The 15,412-nt window shown below is 43.4% G+C and overlaps 1 protein-coding gene across 7 annotated transcripts in view; it reads right to left on the reverse strand.

Annotated features, from left to right (window-relative positions):
• The window catches only part of LOC114030733 (protein-tyrosine kinase 2-beta), a 167,988-nt gene continuing 152,576 nt past the window's right edge, over window positions 1-15,412 (reverse strand). For 3 of the 7 annotated variants that reach the window (XM_027845603.1, XM_027845601.1, XM_027845607.1), the window contains 9 exons: window positions 14,317-14,382; window positions 11,815-11,940; window positions 9,268-9,414; window positions 7,361-7,396; window positions 6,370-6,394; window positions 4,862-4,917; window positions 2,931-3,068; window positions 2,005-2,085; window positions 1-1,112 (listed from right to left, as the gene is read on the reverse strand). In XM_027845603.1, the coding sequence (XP_027701404.1) occupies window positions 897-1,112; window positions 2,005-2,085; window positions 2,931-3,068; window positions 4,862-4,917; window positions 6,370-6,394; window positions 7,361-7,396; window positions 9,268-9,414; window positions 11,815-11,940; window positions 14,317-14,382 (891 nt within the window). In that variant the 3' untranslated portion in view covers window positions 1-896. The remainder of the gene's footprint in view (window positions 1,113-2,004; window positions 2,086-2,930; window positions 3,069-4,861; window positions 4,918-6,369; window positions 6,395-7,360; window positions 7,397-9,267; window positions 9,415-11,814; window positions 11,941-14,316; window positions 14,383-15,412) is intronic. The other 4 variants (XM_027845604.1, XM_027845602.1, XM_027845605.1 and 1 more) reach the window with 3 other exon arrangements.

The following is a 15,412-nucleotide window of genomic DNA, read 5'->3' on the forward strand; positions in this document are numbered from 1 at the left end:
GAGGGAGAAGGCAGAAAGAGATAGACAGATGAAAAGAGGGAGGAAGAAAAGAAGGAAAGTGAGAGGTAAGAAAGGTAAATTATGGCCAGAATTCCTGTTCTGGCCTCTTCTTTCTCTCACCTTCCAGATCCAGTGCTTGTATTATTCACTCTAACAGTCTCCTTTCCCCACCCAGGTTCTTCTTGGCTTGTCCTGGGTCCCTTTTAGCAAGGGACATTCCTGGCTGGGACAGATGGTGGTCAGGACAGACCAATACATACATTAAATAAACCCCTCTCTCTATACACTATACAAGAATATCAGTTCAGTCTGCATCCTCGCAAGGCCAGTCCCTAGAACAGGGCTCCCTTGCCTCTGTACTCCAACTGGCACCTCTGCTAACCCTGGAGTTCTCCAGGGAATCACTAATTGATCACAGAAATATAAGAATGAACAGCTTAATTCCAATCACTGGCTGCTGTGTCCATGCATGAAGCCAGGGCAGTTTCCACAGGTACTGGGGATCCACTGATAAACACACTATGTAAAAGAAGTGGGGTGGGCTAGGGAGGATAGGCTGGGGAGGGGCACGGAGGCAGCTACCCTCAAGCTCCCATTGCTACTATCCCAGCTTCTGCAATCCAGTGTCCTGTATGTACAAACGCCTTCTTGGCTTAACAGTCTGCGGGGTGTGGGCAGCCCTTTTCTGGCTGGGGGCTAATGGAACAGGGGGCAGAAAAGGGGGAGAGATCGTGCAAATGGCCCCCAGGCCAGTCCCCTAAGAAAATAAACATCATTAGGCAAGACAAGAGGCAGGGGAAGGGGGATGCATGACACAAAATTTGGGAGTTGGGGCACACAGGCGGGAGAGCCGCCCCATTCAGGACCAGTACATCTCGGTGGACGCTGCCTGCCATTCACTCGGCTGGGGGGCGGGCCAGATTGGCGACCATTTTGGCCTGGTCCACAGCATCCAATAGGTTCTTGGCATCCACAGCCAGAGTGTGGGAGGCTGTGAGCATCTGACGCTTACATTCTTCACTCAGTGAAGTCACAGCGTTCTGCTGCGCCAGACGCATCTTGTTGATTAATTCCGCTAGGTCTTTGTTCAGCAGCTTCTGTGTCCCCTCAATCTGCAGGGTTAGAAAGAACAATCTAGGATCTGGAAAGCTGAGCGACAGGAGGCTGGGAGGACAAAACCCTGCTAATTCTCCATACTTGTCCAATAATCATCACGGAATCATAGACCTCAAGACCACTTAGGCAACCCCCCCCCATTTTACACTCTCTATATGAGGAAACTGATGTCTCAGGAACTTAATGACCTGCCCAAAGTCACACAGGTAGTTTCAGAGGCAAGATTTGAACTCAAGTCCTCTGACTCCAAAGCAACTTATATACATTATCCTCTTCGGTTCTCACAACTCTGTGAAGCACAAGCTGTTAGGACCCTCATTTTATAGCTGGGGAAACTGAGGCTCAGAGAACTCAGGGTCACACAGGTCTTGCTGAGCCCAAGTACAGTGCTCTATCCATTAAGCCACACTGACTCTTCAATACATTCACTACTTCTCATAGTTATCAGTCACCAGCCTGTTAATTAACACTCCTGCCTTGGACGAACAGGCAAACAGCCATCAAATTTCCATAAACAAATGGGTCATAAGACCTAGGGCTGGAAGGGACCTCAGAGATAGTTGGGTCCAACTCCCTCATTTTACAGATAAGGAAAGAGGGGAGCAGAAAGAGGAAAAAACTTGTAAAACTGGAAGCTTGACCTTTAGAAAAAGCTTTCCCAGGTTGTTTGTCCCTGGAGAGCACGCAACACCCTCAGACTCCATTTCTGTCTCCACACCACTGCCCTCCCAAGCTTGCTCTTCAGACAGGCCAGCCCCAGGGCCCAGGGGAGGAATGAAGGAAGCTAATATGGACCTTGTGGCTCTTTCTTTGGAAATAAACACATCCCATGACAGGGGAAGACTAAACAGCAAAGCGTGCAGTCCAGACAGGACTTAGGAAACTTACCTCTGTTCGTGAAGACAGAGGTAGAGTGGGCAGAAGGTCATCCACGCTGCCAATCAGCTTCCTCAGGGTTAGGCCGACATTCTAGGGAAAGAAATTTCCCCATGTGAGAGTAGAATATCCCATCAATCAGAGTCCAAAGACTTACCCTAAGATTCATCTTGGGAAAAAACAAATACTCCTGGTAGAATATTGATTCTTTGAGGGCAAACAATAGCTGTTGTTTTGTCTTTTTATCCCTAGTCCCTAGCATGGAGTCTGGCATATAGTAGATATTGAATTAATGCTGATTAGCAGGGCCAAAAGTAAGGCAGAGCGATCAGTACTTTACCTGAGGGCTCCAACAGTTGGGGTGGGGGTGAGGGGATGCTTTACTCCCAGAATGGTCCTCTGATCTACTGCCCCCATACCTTGGAGCAGTCCCTGTACCATGGGATACTGCCCTCAAGGGTCCACCCTTCTCCCTCAGCCTATCTTCTCCAAACTCACAATGTTTTACATTCATCTGCCATTCACTCTCCTCTGTCTTCCTTCTAGGAGCTTGGGATCACCCAATACTTATGCCCTCCTCAACTAAATTTGCCCTGGGTACTGGAATTCCTACCTATGGCTCTGCTTGTTGGATTAGACTGGAGTAGGCTGAGATATTATCTCTTCAGTCACAACACTGGAAAATGTACCCCCAGCAAATGTTCCCTAAGTCTTTCCTTCTGAAATCTCACATAGAGCTTTGTTTCTATCTCTCCCATTCACTTAACACATTCTAATGTATCTTCATGTATATACCATCACCCCTCCTAGGGCACAAGCTTCTTGATGGCAAAGGGCAATGTCTTTGCATAGGCCACAGGTAGTAATAGGTGCTTTTATTAAAGCACGGCTCTTGTCCTCCTAAACTTTGCCCCAAGTTTCCCCTCTTGGTTTCCCACCTTCACCACGACAACATAGCCTTCTGGGGGCAGCTGACTGAGTTCATTTTTGAGATCCAGGACAGCTCGAACCAGCTCCATGACGTTGATGTACACCATGTCGTCTGTCCGGTCCAGGTTGGCTGTTGGCAGAATTGACTGAGGGGGGAGAAGTCAAGAAGAAATAAAGAAATACCTATGAGAGAAGATGGTGTCTGAACCCACAGCTGCATTACCTTCCATGAATGGGAGGGAGGAAGGGGAAGGCAGAGGCAGGAAGGCCCATAAGCCAAATGGGGCTGTCCTATGGTCATTCTGGTTCTTGTGTTTGCATGATGCAAATAAACTGTTAGTAGTTATAGCCCCAGGCTCCACTCTCGGTATTGTTCCTGCTACTCTTCTGGGATATCTTAGACCTAATATTCCTAATATACTGTCTTGCCTAGCCCCTAGATCTGCTCCCTAGTAAACTTATGGCTTTGATCTTCGGACTGGCCTGATGATGGCTCGTTCCATTGCTGGGTTGCTGAGTTGTGTGCTGTGACCCCAGTAGTCCTTATTTTCTACCATTTGACTGTCCTAATAATCCCCATAGAAAGCTGGCCTCCTCCCTAATCCAAAGGGGGATAGGTCATTATGTATGGCTCCCTCAAGGGGATACAGCATTTTCTTTAGACAAAAGGTCAGGCTCAGGCTAATAGCCATTATTATGGATAATAACAACAACAACAACAAAAAAACTAACATTTATAGTGCTTTAAGGTTAACAAAGCACTTTATCTCTCTCTAAATAGATTTTTAATATATATTTATATATTATTATATTTGTAATTAAATATATTTAAATATAAATTATATTTATATATTAATTGTATTATATATTTATAATCACATAATATATAATTACACTATATATAAACTATATGTTTATAATATATTTATATATCTATAATACATTTATATATTAATTATATTGTACATTTATAAATTAATAGTATTATATGTAAAATCTCATTCTATCATTGCAATAACCCTTTAAGGAAGATGATATTATTCCCCATTTTGCAGATGAGGAAACTGAGGCCAAGAGGTTAAATCACTCACCCAAGTGTACACAGGTAATAAGTGTTGAGTTAAGATTCAAACTCAGGTCCTCCTTACTCTCAAGTCCAGTTCTCTATCACTGTACCACCTAGCTGCCTAGAATTCATTCTGCATGAAGTTGCTGTTCCAGATTTAAAGCCTGTTATTTGGTTGTTGTTCAGTCATTTTGGTCATCTGATTCATTGTGACCCCATTTGGGTCATCTTAATAAAAAGATTTGCTCTGTGAAGTTTGGATTCAGTCAAAGGGCCACATGTGGCCTTCAGGCTGCAGGTTCCCCACCCCTGGTTCACTGTCATCTCTCTGGTCAATCATCTTGGCTCAGTAACAAGCGCCTGGCTCAATCATCTCCCCTGATAAAGAAGGTGTTGTGGTATAATAGAAAGAACACTGGGCTGAAGTTCTAAAGACCTAGGTTCAAATCATGCCACTTAGTACCTGTATGACTTTGAGCAAGTCACAACCTCTATGGGCCTCAGTTTCCTCATGTGCAAAATACAGGAGTTGGACTAAATGGTGCTTTGCACCTTTAAATCCATAAAATATGTTAAAATACTAGACAAAGATGAGTTCAAAATTACTTCAAATGCTGACAAATTTTCTAAAATTATACTTAAAAATAATGCATTAAAAATGAGACAGATGTTCCTATAAATTTCAATAGTTCGCCAATTTTTGGAACTAGTCACTATGATCTCTCTAGGCCTGAGTTTCCTTGTCTTTAAGATGTGGGGTCTGGATTAGATCATCTCTAAAGCTCCTTGTGTCTAGAAAAGTGAATAGTTCTAAGTCCCTCCTAGGCCTGGTCCTAAGGTAGTTTACCAATTGTTGCTAAACTCCTCACCCACCTGAGCTCCCAGTCGTGGTGGCTTCTGAGGAGGCCCCGTGAATTCAGCTGTGACCACAGAAAGAGAAAAGGAGAAATGGGTGGGGGCCAAGTCCATGATCTACCCTCCCTTTTGGTCTGGAAATTAATTTTTTCATTTGAGTTAATTCAGGGACCCTCCCCCACCCTCTACCCTTTTCCATTAAATTCCAGGAAAGTAAGCAAAGACGCCCATGGGACTCAAATGAGAAAAACGGCAAAAAAACAATCAGACGCCTTGGCTTGGGAAAGCATGTGTCTTCTGACTCCAACCCAGCCCTCTTTTTCACATGCTCCCTGGGCTTCCACATCTAGAAAAGGTGGGGGTTTGACCAAATGCTTTCTTTGATTCTTCCAAGATCGAATATGTTCAGAGTCTGATTTCTAGCTGTACTCTAAGCTCTGGTGGAAGTTAAGTAGTCTGTACCATTTACTCTTGGTTTTCCTCTTATCTTTCACCCAGGTTCAGATGATATGAGAGAAAGAAGGGAGGGGGAGTAGCTCTCTTTCCTACTCTGTGGCCAGGAAGCTCAGGTTCTCCCCATTTCCTTCTCTCCCACACCCTGTGGGCCTATGTAAGAGCACAAGCAGGGGCAAAAAGAATATGGATCATGCCTTAACCCTCACCAGCCTGGTAGTGAGAGACGAGGGTGTGATAGGAGAGAGGCTGTGACAGAATGAGAGATAGAAAGAGACAGAGAAGGGGGTGAAGAGAGAGACAGGGGTGGGAGTGGGGGCAGTTGGTGGCACAGTGGACAGAGCACCAGCCCCAGATTCAGGAGGACCTGAGTTCAAATCTGGCCTCAAACACATAATACTTACTAGCTGTGTGACCCTGGGCAAGTCACTTAACCCCATTGCTTAACAAAAAAAAGAGAGAGAGACGGAAGGGGGGAGAAGGGAGTGAGACGCTGAAATTTATATGTGTGTATATGTGTGTGTGTGTGTGTGTTTATACATATATGGAGAGAAGGAGAGAAAGAAGGAGGAAAGGACAGAGTCAGAGAGACCGAAAAAAGAGGAGGAGGGAAGAAGAGAAAGGAGGGAGGAAGGAAGAGGGGGAAAGAATCATAGATAAATGGAAAGAATACAAGAGAGAAACAAACACCGTAACAGAGGACTCAATGAGAGAAAAGAGGAAACTTAGGGAGATACAGGCACATGAGAAAGGGGACAGGATGACATAAGGAAGATGGGTGGAAAATGATGGACAAAGACGAGTTGAAAAGTACCTCGAATGCTGACAAATTTTCTAAAATTATACTTTAAAAATAATGAAATCAAAAATTCTTCTTTCCCATACCCTGTGGGCCTATGTAAGAGCAGAAGCAGAGCATGAGAAGAATGAAAACAAGGCAACTGTTCCTATAAATTCCAATGAGGTTGACCAATCTTTGAAGCTAGTCACTAGTAAGGCGATCCCGCTGACACTAGGCACCAAGATGGCAGGCCCCATTAAGAAAAGAATAACAAGATTGAATAGAAACTTACTATATCCAGCCTCCTTCTCTGGGGTCTACAAGAAAGAAAAAGAAAATCAGTGTTACCAATACAGCTTTGAGAAAAACATGCCTTCCACTTCCCTCTCCTGTTGTCTTTTCCTGGAGGTGGAGACAGTTCTGACCACAGCTCAAGGGAGAATCCTAGGGAGCCAAGGAGTGATTGCTACCTGACCATGGGTGTTCGTGTGCCGTTCACGGCATCCTAGGCCTGCTGGAGTTTAAAACCTAAAGATCTTAACACATATTTGTTGAATTGAAAGCTAAGCATCCCTGAGACAGAACAATAAGGACTCAATGCTACCTATTCTATTCAACAAATATTTATTGAGGTCCTACTATGTGTAATCCACTATATTCATCACTGGGGATATGAAGATGAAAAATGACACATGGTCCTCGCCCTCAGGGTCCACACTCTAGTACATGACCAACAATAACTGTGATATAAGGCAAAATGTGAAAGGCAAAGATTGGCCATGCTTTGAAAAATGTGATAAAAGAAGAGATTACTTTCAGTCAAGAGTCTGTGTGTAGGTGCACACATTCAAATTTTGCTGCATTCATTCTTTCTATATTTCTATATGTATATCTTGTGTCCTTCAATCAACTATAAGCTGCTTAAAGGTGGGTAGTTTTTCCTTTTGTCTTTGTGACCCAACTGCCTAGTACAAGGCCTGGTACCTAATAAGTGCTTAATAAATGCATACACTTTGATTGGGGAAAGTCAAGGAAGATTCTTAGAGGAGGTTTTCCATGAGATGGGCCTTGAAAGGAGATTTGGGATTAATAGAAGAATCTTTTGCTCTACCAAAGGAATAGATCTAGTGTTGTTAAACGTGGAAAGGGAAGTGTTGTCATCCCCCTGTGCTCGAGGTGATACAACTGCTGGGTTAAACTCCTGGGGTAGTCATAGTAACACTTTCAGTATTCATGGTCTTGGTCTTGGGTCTAGTAGCAAGGGCCACGGGCTTGTCACTTACCAATGGAGACTTATCATTCATGTACACCATAGGGTCCTACAAAGGAGAGAACCAAAGGAAAGATTTCAGACCTTCAGTTTACTTGAGTGAAAGTGGGAAATCTTTTATGAAATATGGGGAGGCAAAGTGGGTGCTGGATTGAGTTGATCTTTTATTATTTTTTAGGTGATGGACACAACTGCAATGATATCTTTTACGAGGTCTTCTTAGCCCTCCCCTTAGAAGGAAGAAGACATGGCTAATTATGGATTACAGTGGGGATATTGAGTAGAACAGCAGAAACCTGAGGTCTCTTGACTGGTTAAGGGTGAGTTTTGGAATTGAAGCCAACGGATGAGCAATTAAGTGGGCCAATCCCATTTAGGTGGGAAGTATTCTGGAGCAAGAGATATCTTTCTCATTTGGGAGTCAGAAAGGAATAGCATGCTGGAGGAGGATCTCTAGGCATGGAGAATTCTAAGCCAAGCCCTGGGGACTTTAGATAGAGAACAGTTTAGCAAGGTTGGGCACCATTTTATCTGGAGTGGTTTATTTTACATACATTTTCTACTCCATGCTATCCTGTTATTATTATTTCTATATATCTTTCTTTTTCTTTATGAATAAATTCAAGAAAGCACAAACTTCTGGGCTTGGGTGTATGACAGTTGAATCAAAATGGGAAAGAGTCAGGAAATGATAGAACCCAATATCAAGGTACAGGGGCAGCAGTAGCAGAAGGGGAGAAAGTAACCAGAGGTTAGTGTGAGGATGCTCAGGAATATGAGCCCAGGTTGACCAAGCAAGGTAGCCAGCTCAGGATTTAGAGTGAGATACTAGATATTAGGCAATGAGGTATTATTAGGGATAATGGTTGATTTGGGAGTCAAGAAGTACCTAGTTCAAATTCCAATCATAATAATAAAAATAGCTAACATTTATATATAGTTTTAAGGTTTGCAAAGCATTTCTCACATATTGTCTCACCAGATCCTCACTACAACCCTGTGAGGTAAGTGCTGGCATGGTACTCATTTTACAAATTAGAAAAGTGGAGCTAAGAGGGGTAAAGTGACTTGTTCAGGGCCACACAGCTAGTAAGTATCTAAGGCAAGATTTGGACTCAAGTCTTCCTAATGCCAAGTCCAGAGTTCTATTTACTATGTCATTTAGCTACTACTATAAATAATTAAGAGGAGAGGGAGAGGCAGAGGGAGGGAAAGGAGAGGAAAGGAAAAGGAGGAGGCAAAGGAGGAGGAGAAAAGGAAAAGGAAGAAAAGGAGGAGAGAAAAGGAAAAGAGAGCCTTGGACTGGCAATCCAAAGGTCTGAGTTTTAGTTTTCACTCTGACAGTTAATAACTGAGTGACCTTAGGCAAATCACTTCACATCTCTGGGTCTCAGTTTCCTCATCTGTAAAATGAGGTTGTTGACTCCCTGGAAGAGATGAGGAACTATGCCTCCCCGCTTCATTGGAAAGTGGGGGACTAAGAGTGTGGAACATAACAAGAGTTGTTGGGCATTGAATTTGTTGGCAGTTTTGCTTAAGCGATTTTTTCTTCTTTATGAGAAAGACAGTTTGCTGGAGGAGGGGGTGAGGGCATATCTGGCAATCAATGACTGTGATACAAGAACAAAAGGTGTCAGTAAAACCTTTTTTTTTTTTTTTATAAAACATAATTACAGGAATTAGACTAGAAGGTCACTGAGGTCTCTCTCAGCCTTGTCACACTATGAGTCCGTGATTCAGTTTCGTATTTCTCCCCTCCCTCAGGCTCTCTGAAGCCCTTTGTACCTATTATCGAGTAGGAAGTCAGACCAAATGATTTCCAAGACTCCTTCCAACTCTGATTCTGTGATTTTTTTTTTTTTAATAAGAGAAGCTCCTCAGGAGTCCCAGGGGCCGATTCCCATTTCAATTCCCACTCACCAGGGACTTTTCCTCCTGCCTGAGCCATTGGTAATCTTCCACCATCTGCTTCTGTTGCTTGTCCAAGATCTGACGCATCTTCGCTCTCTCAGCTTCCCATAGCTGCTGGGCCTCCTCTCGACTGCTAGGGCGGACAAAATCCTCTTCCTGAGACGGCCAAAGGGAGAAAAAAAGGCATCCTGAGAACCAGTGCTCAGGCCTGACGAAGGGTAGCTCAGGGTGAGCACCACAGAGCTACAAGCCGCAGCCACAGCAGAGGGCCTTGGTGCAGGGAAAGCAACAACGTGTAGAGCCCCCAGGACAACCTGCCCTCTGCTTTTACCCGTGCAATACTTTGGTCTTGTTTATTTGCTTTAGGGTTATGAAAGGTTGGGCTACAGATATAGGCCTATTATTAGCATTTCTGGAAATCGCATACCTGCTTGTGTGGTTGTAATACTGAAGAGTAGCATTAGAGAACACTGTGTAACCCAAACTAAGATAGATGGTTATATGTCACCTTATGGAAATTTGGGTTATTACTTTACAATGAGTTTTCCAACTGGTGCTGTAACTTAATGGATTAAAGCATTATATAAATATCAGCTATTATTGTTACTGTTAAAAATGCAAGGGAATTTCCACTTAGACATCATGCCTGTAATTCCAGTAGCTGCCACTGGATGACTTAATGGGCCCTATTAATGATTATGTAGGTCTGATAGGCTCTTACTTGACATAGGTAACTGAGAAGTAGAAATAGCACACGATCTGCTCAACAATATATTTTTTCCCCCATAAAAATAGAATTCTTCATTAAAATAGCAGCATTGTTTAATTAAAACCCTAAAAAATATATAAACTTAGATATGTAATATAGAGCAAGATATCAAGATTTCAGAAAACAACCAATAATGAAGTTCAAGTTAAGCACCCTAAATATTGCTCAGTTTAATCCAATCCTGATTTAATTTTCATTCATACGCAGTGCTTTGTACCTATTCACAGCTCAGCTTCTTACAGGGGGAGGTGTCAAATGTGTAGTTCACTGAAATTCCTATTGTAATGATCAATCCAGTCTCTCCCTTCCCCACCTGCCAAACTTTCTTTTAAACCCAGAACTGGTTCTCGATGCTTCTGACAATTTTATGTTCCATCTAGCACTTCAATTCCCATTTCCTTCAACAAAAAGTATAGACAGTGGTCACTTCTGACTTTCTCCATCTCTATATAAGATGTAAGACCCTGTGTTTCTCTCTCTTCCAGTCAGGAAGAGATTCTTCTGACAAACAGAACTACATGCTTTTCCTTCCTCTCCCATTGAGTTCTCTACTGACATTTTGAACAGAATGGTTAAGATTGCATGCGAATTAGCCGAGCTGTGAATTGGGTGGAACTTACATATTACAGCGGCTCTCAGCCTGAGTCCTACTATGGGCATCTCTCCTGTCTTTGATGTTGTGGGCTGGACTCCTGGTTTCACAATCCCTTTAAAAAGTTATCCTAACCTGATTCCTGCTATGATTGCTTCCAGGAGGCATACTAGATTTCCCTGATGCTGGTTCTCAGCTAACACTCTTTGGATCAGCACGTAAAACTTGGACTTAGCACCTCCCTCCACACACCTTGCTTACCCTACTCCTACCCCACCCCAAATCTCTCCCAATTCCTTTTGAACAAAAGTCAACACAAGAGCAAATTCTCTTCACAGGAATTTTGCTAGAACGTATCTTCAAGCACTTAGTAAGACTAGGGCTACTTTTAGCATTTGTTTATTCTAACTCAGATACTGCTTTGTCCCACTTATGAGGAGGCTGGTGTGTAGTTTTGGTAGTTATTTGTTATGTGTTTAAAATTACCTTTAATGTCTTTGGGGGCTAGACAAGATCATCTCCATGGACCCTTCCAACTCTACCATTCCATGGATCTGTGAAAGATACCTGCCAGAACTGTAGCAAGTGTATTCAGAGAAGCAGCTTGTACATGACATACCTCTAAAGTGAAGTAACAGGAGAGTCACTTTGCCACTGTCGGGCTCTACTGAGCGACACCATTGCTTAAGAAACCAGCATTGCCACCAGTCCCCCCACAAATAGCACTGCTTGCAAGCAGGAGGCAGCAACACCAAAGAAATGGTTTCTTTGGGCAATTCAGCAGAAGGTAACCAATGGAAAGAGGGGAGAGGGTTTGCCATTTAGGGCAAAGAAAAGCAGCTACTCTGGAGCCGGTTCCTTGACTTAGCAGAGTTTATTGCTCACTGAACCTATGCCATTGCCCCAGCAGAGAGAGTCCTGGGCACTTCTGTGTCACTGAGATACAACATGGTAGAAGGATGGCATCCAACTGGCCACATCAAAGAGCATGTCCCTGAGAGAAGCTGGCTCATATCCTAGATTCCAGTACTCACACTGTCTAGAAGGTGCCTTCTATAAGAACCTCAGGCCTACTCAGTGCCCTGGGCACTCCCCAGGGCCTAGGGCTTCAGTGGGAAGTCACAGGGCATCGTACTCCTTCCTGCAAGTTACAACTGCATCAAAAGCCAAATCCCAGCATGCAGATGGTTCTTACCCTCATGCTGTGGCGTTTGAAGACATTGTGCCGGTGGAGAGGTGGGGTATGCAAGGAATTAACTGGTGACGGATACTCTATGGGACTGGTGAGCGTAGGCGAGCTGGCACATAGACCCTCTGGTACCTGTTTGAGAAAGCAAGGCAGCAGGAGGCCCAGGAACAAGGCAAGCGTACATAACAGAGAGTTAGCAGCAACACATACGCACGCAGGCCACGCACACAAAAACCAACACAAGCCAAAAGGAAACACCAGGACAATTCTCGAGAAGGACTTTGTCCCTAGGAGTCAAGAAAGAACATTTTACATTGACCTAGCACTTCAGAAGCAGCGGGGACTAGGTCAAAGTTCCCTAGCCTAGAAGTCAGTGTATCTAGGTTCCATTTCCAACCCTTAGCATCGACTTCCTCATGGACTTGGAAAAGCAACATCATCTCTACCTCTCCCTAGTTAAAGAACAGAGAAACCTAATGCTATCCAACGAGACGCTGACTGCTTTCTTAGCCCCTAAGAGGCAGCTTTCCTTCATCCCCCAGGTATAGAAGTCCTTAACCTGGTAAACCAGGGCTGTTCAGGTACAGAGTAAAGTTTGATTGAGGGTTTCAAACACTACGGAGCCAGTTTAAAAAATAATAATACTTTAACTGTTCTAAATTCAACAAAATGTTCGCCTTGGTTATCTTGTTTATTTTTAAGGCCTGGAATAATGGAAAGAGTATGGGCTTTGGAAATGGGTGACCCAATTTCAAATCCTATTAATTGACACCTATTTGAGATTGAGCAAAGTTATTTCAATTTTCTTGGCCTCTGTTTCCCCATTTGTAAAATTAGAGTGCTGGACTAGATGAGTTCTCAGGTCCCTTCCAACTCAAAATTTGTGATTCTATGATTTCCTACTGTAATTAATAAAATGGAACTTTGGTTTATGAATTAGTTTATTGGAGGCACCAGGGAGCGGTGGGAAAAAGGCTACATTGGGAGACAAAGAATCTTGGGTCCAATTCCAGCTAGGTTGCCTACTCCCTGTGCCTGTGTGACCTTGAGCAATTTGACTCAATTCACTGGGCATTTATTAAGGGACTACTTTGTGCCAGGCACTGTGCCAGTATTGGAAAGGCATTATTACAAAGACAAAGAAATGAAACAGTGTCTGTCTTTGAAAATCTTATATTTTAATGGAAGTAAAATAGCACACTTACCTCTTTGGGACTCAATGAGTTTCTCTATTTATTAAAGGAGGGGGTTGGACGAGATGACCTATAAAGTCCCACCTACTTATGAACTTAAATCAAGCTTTTATCTTCCTAAGGGCAAGTTAGACCTACCAATTTATTTTTCCCCCCACTGACACTTTTTCAAATTTAAAATTTTGGTTTTTTTTCTTGCAACTGGAAAGGCCACTATAAGAGGAGGGATTAATATGGGATAAAGTTGGGAAAATAGCTCACCACCCAGTGGCTTCTTATTGCAATTAATTATTTTGGTTAATTTGGTACTAATTCCAGTTGTTTCTATCAGCTGGAATACAGATGTTGTCAGTGTCTTATAAGTTTTGGTGTCCTAGGACAAGGTCACAGTCACCTCACCCACATCAAACCAACTCCATTTTGTAATTAGCCTTCACTCTATCTCTTCAGTTACAGGTCTACACTGCTGACCTCATAGGGCTTTTGAGAGAAAAGTGCTTTGTAAAGTTTAAAGTGATATACACTATAAGCTGCTGATGGTGCAGTAGAAAGAACACTGGATCTGAATGCCAGCCAGGTGGCTCAGTGATGAGTGCTGGGCTTGGAATCAGGAAGCTATGTGTTCAAATCCTACCTCAGACACTTACTAGCCCTGTGACCAAGGGTAAATCAATTAACCTCTCCCAGCGTCAGTTTCCTCATCTGTAAAAGGAAGGATTGGACTCAGTGGTCCCTTCTAGCTTTAAACCTATGATTTTGTAATCACTTATTACTTGTGTGACCTTAAACAGGTTCTCTCAGTATCCATTTCTTTATCTGAATGAAGGAACAATACTAGATGGCTGCAAAGTCCCCATCCATCTCCAAATCTATGACCCAACTCTTCTTCTTCATGTGCTACTAGATGCCTACTATAGGAGATGCTCGGCTGTAAAAGAAAAAAGCTCAAACGGAGGTCAGCATTTACTTAAAGCAAGCAAACATTGCGAGAGTTCTCTGAGGGCAGAGGAATGAAGATCCAGCTTTCTGGCATGAGGCCCCACCAGTCCTGACCAGTCACCACTCGGTGGGAGAGAAGGGAGATGGTGACTACAAGCTGTTCCTTCTTGGGGCCTTGGGTGACTCATAATCAAGTTCTGCCTTGGGTTTCCCACGCAAAACCAAACAGATCAGGCACACATCTCTTCTTGTATCACCCTAATGAGGGACTTCAGCTCTTTAAGAACACCAAGCTGGAATTTCAGGCATGATTCAGCGGTGAATGAGCCTGAATTCTCTTGCACATCCTCTGCAGATGCTATAATGCTCTATTTACCTGGAACTGCAGCTTGGGAGCCAGAAGGTTGGTTTGTGGAGGCAGCTTGTACTTGGGCCGGCTGGGCTGGAAAGAAGAAACAGACGAGTTAATCCCTGCTGTTTTTCCTGCTCCTTGAGGAGAGCTGAACCATATAGGAAGGGAGAACACTAAGAGGCTGGGAATCCTGGGTTCTAGATGAAAAGGGTACCTGCTAGACAGGAAGGGTTTAGGAGAGATGAAGGCAACATTAATAACTCAGTAGGGGTCGTCATCATTACGAAAAAATAATCACTGAACGTATATTCTGAGAAATATACTGTGGGGATACAACGAATTCAAAGCTATGGTGCCTGCCCTCAAAAGGCTTAGGGAGACAGGATACATGTAAAAAAACCATAAGGCAGAGTAGAGTGTAGGCAGCTAGGTGGCACAGTGGATACAGCACTGGGCCTAGAGTCAGGAAGACTCATCTTCATGAGATCAAATCTGGCCTCAGACACTTACTATCTGTATGACCCTGGGCAAGTCACTTAACCCTGTTTGCCTCAGTTTCCTTATCTGTAAAATGAGCTGGAGAAGCAAATGGCAAACCACTCTAGTATCTTTGCCAAGAAATCCCCAAATGGGATCATGAAGAGTTGGTCACAACTGAAAAAGACTGAACAACAATTCCCTATACCACTGAAATCTCAGATCCCATTAAAAAAAATAACTAGGCATAAAGGATCAGGGTAAAGTAGGGAGGCAGGGTAGAAGAGGAGAGAATCCAACATTTCTGGTCCATCAGGGCATCAGGTGTAATTCCTGCCTCATAGCTTAATGGCCCCTCAAAGCTATGTAACTTGTACCTCTTCATCCTTAGGAAGAAAGATTCCCCAGCATCCTAAGGAAAGCTGATCTCATGTTATTACTGACCTAACCATCTCATAATGTCACCTGCTGGATATGATTGGTCCCAAGCCTTCTATGCACTCATGTGACAGGAACTGAGTATAGGTAAGAGATTGAAAGGCTAAGAAAAAGAACAGCTATAGAGGGTGTCTGGCTGATCAATCAAGCTATTTAAGAACCAAAGAGGAGCCTGGCTGTGTTTTATTTCCTAGAGGCAGTGTGG

Source organism: Vombatus ursinus, unplaced genomic scaffold (genome assembly GCF_900497805.2).
Source record: "Vombatus ursinus unplaced genomic scaffold, bare-nosed wombat genome assembly UNPS02014991.1, whole genome shotgun sequence".
Classification (NCBI taxonomy): domain Eukaryota; kingdom Metazoa; phylum Chordata; class Mammalia; order Diprotodontia; family Vombatidae; genus Vombatus; species Vombatus ursinus.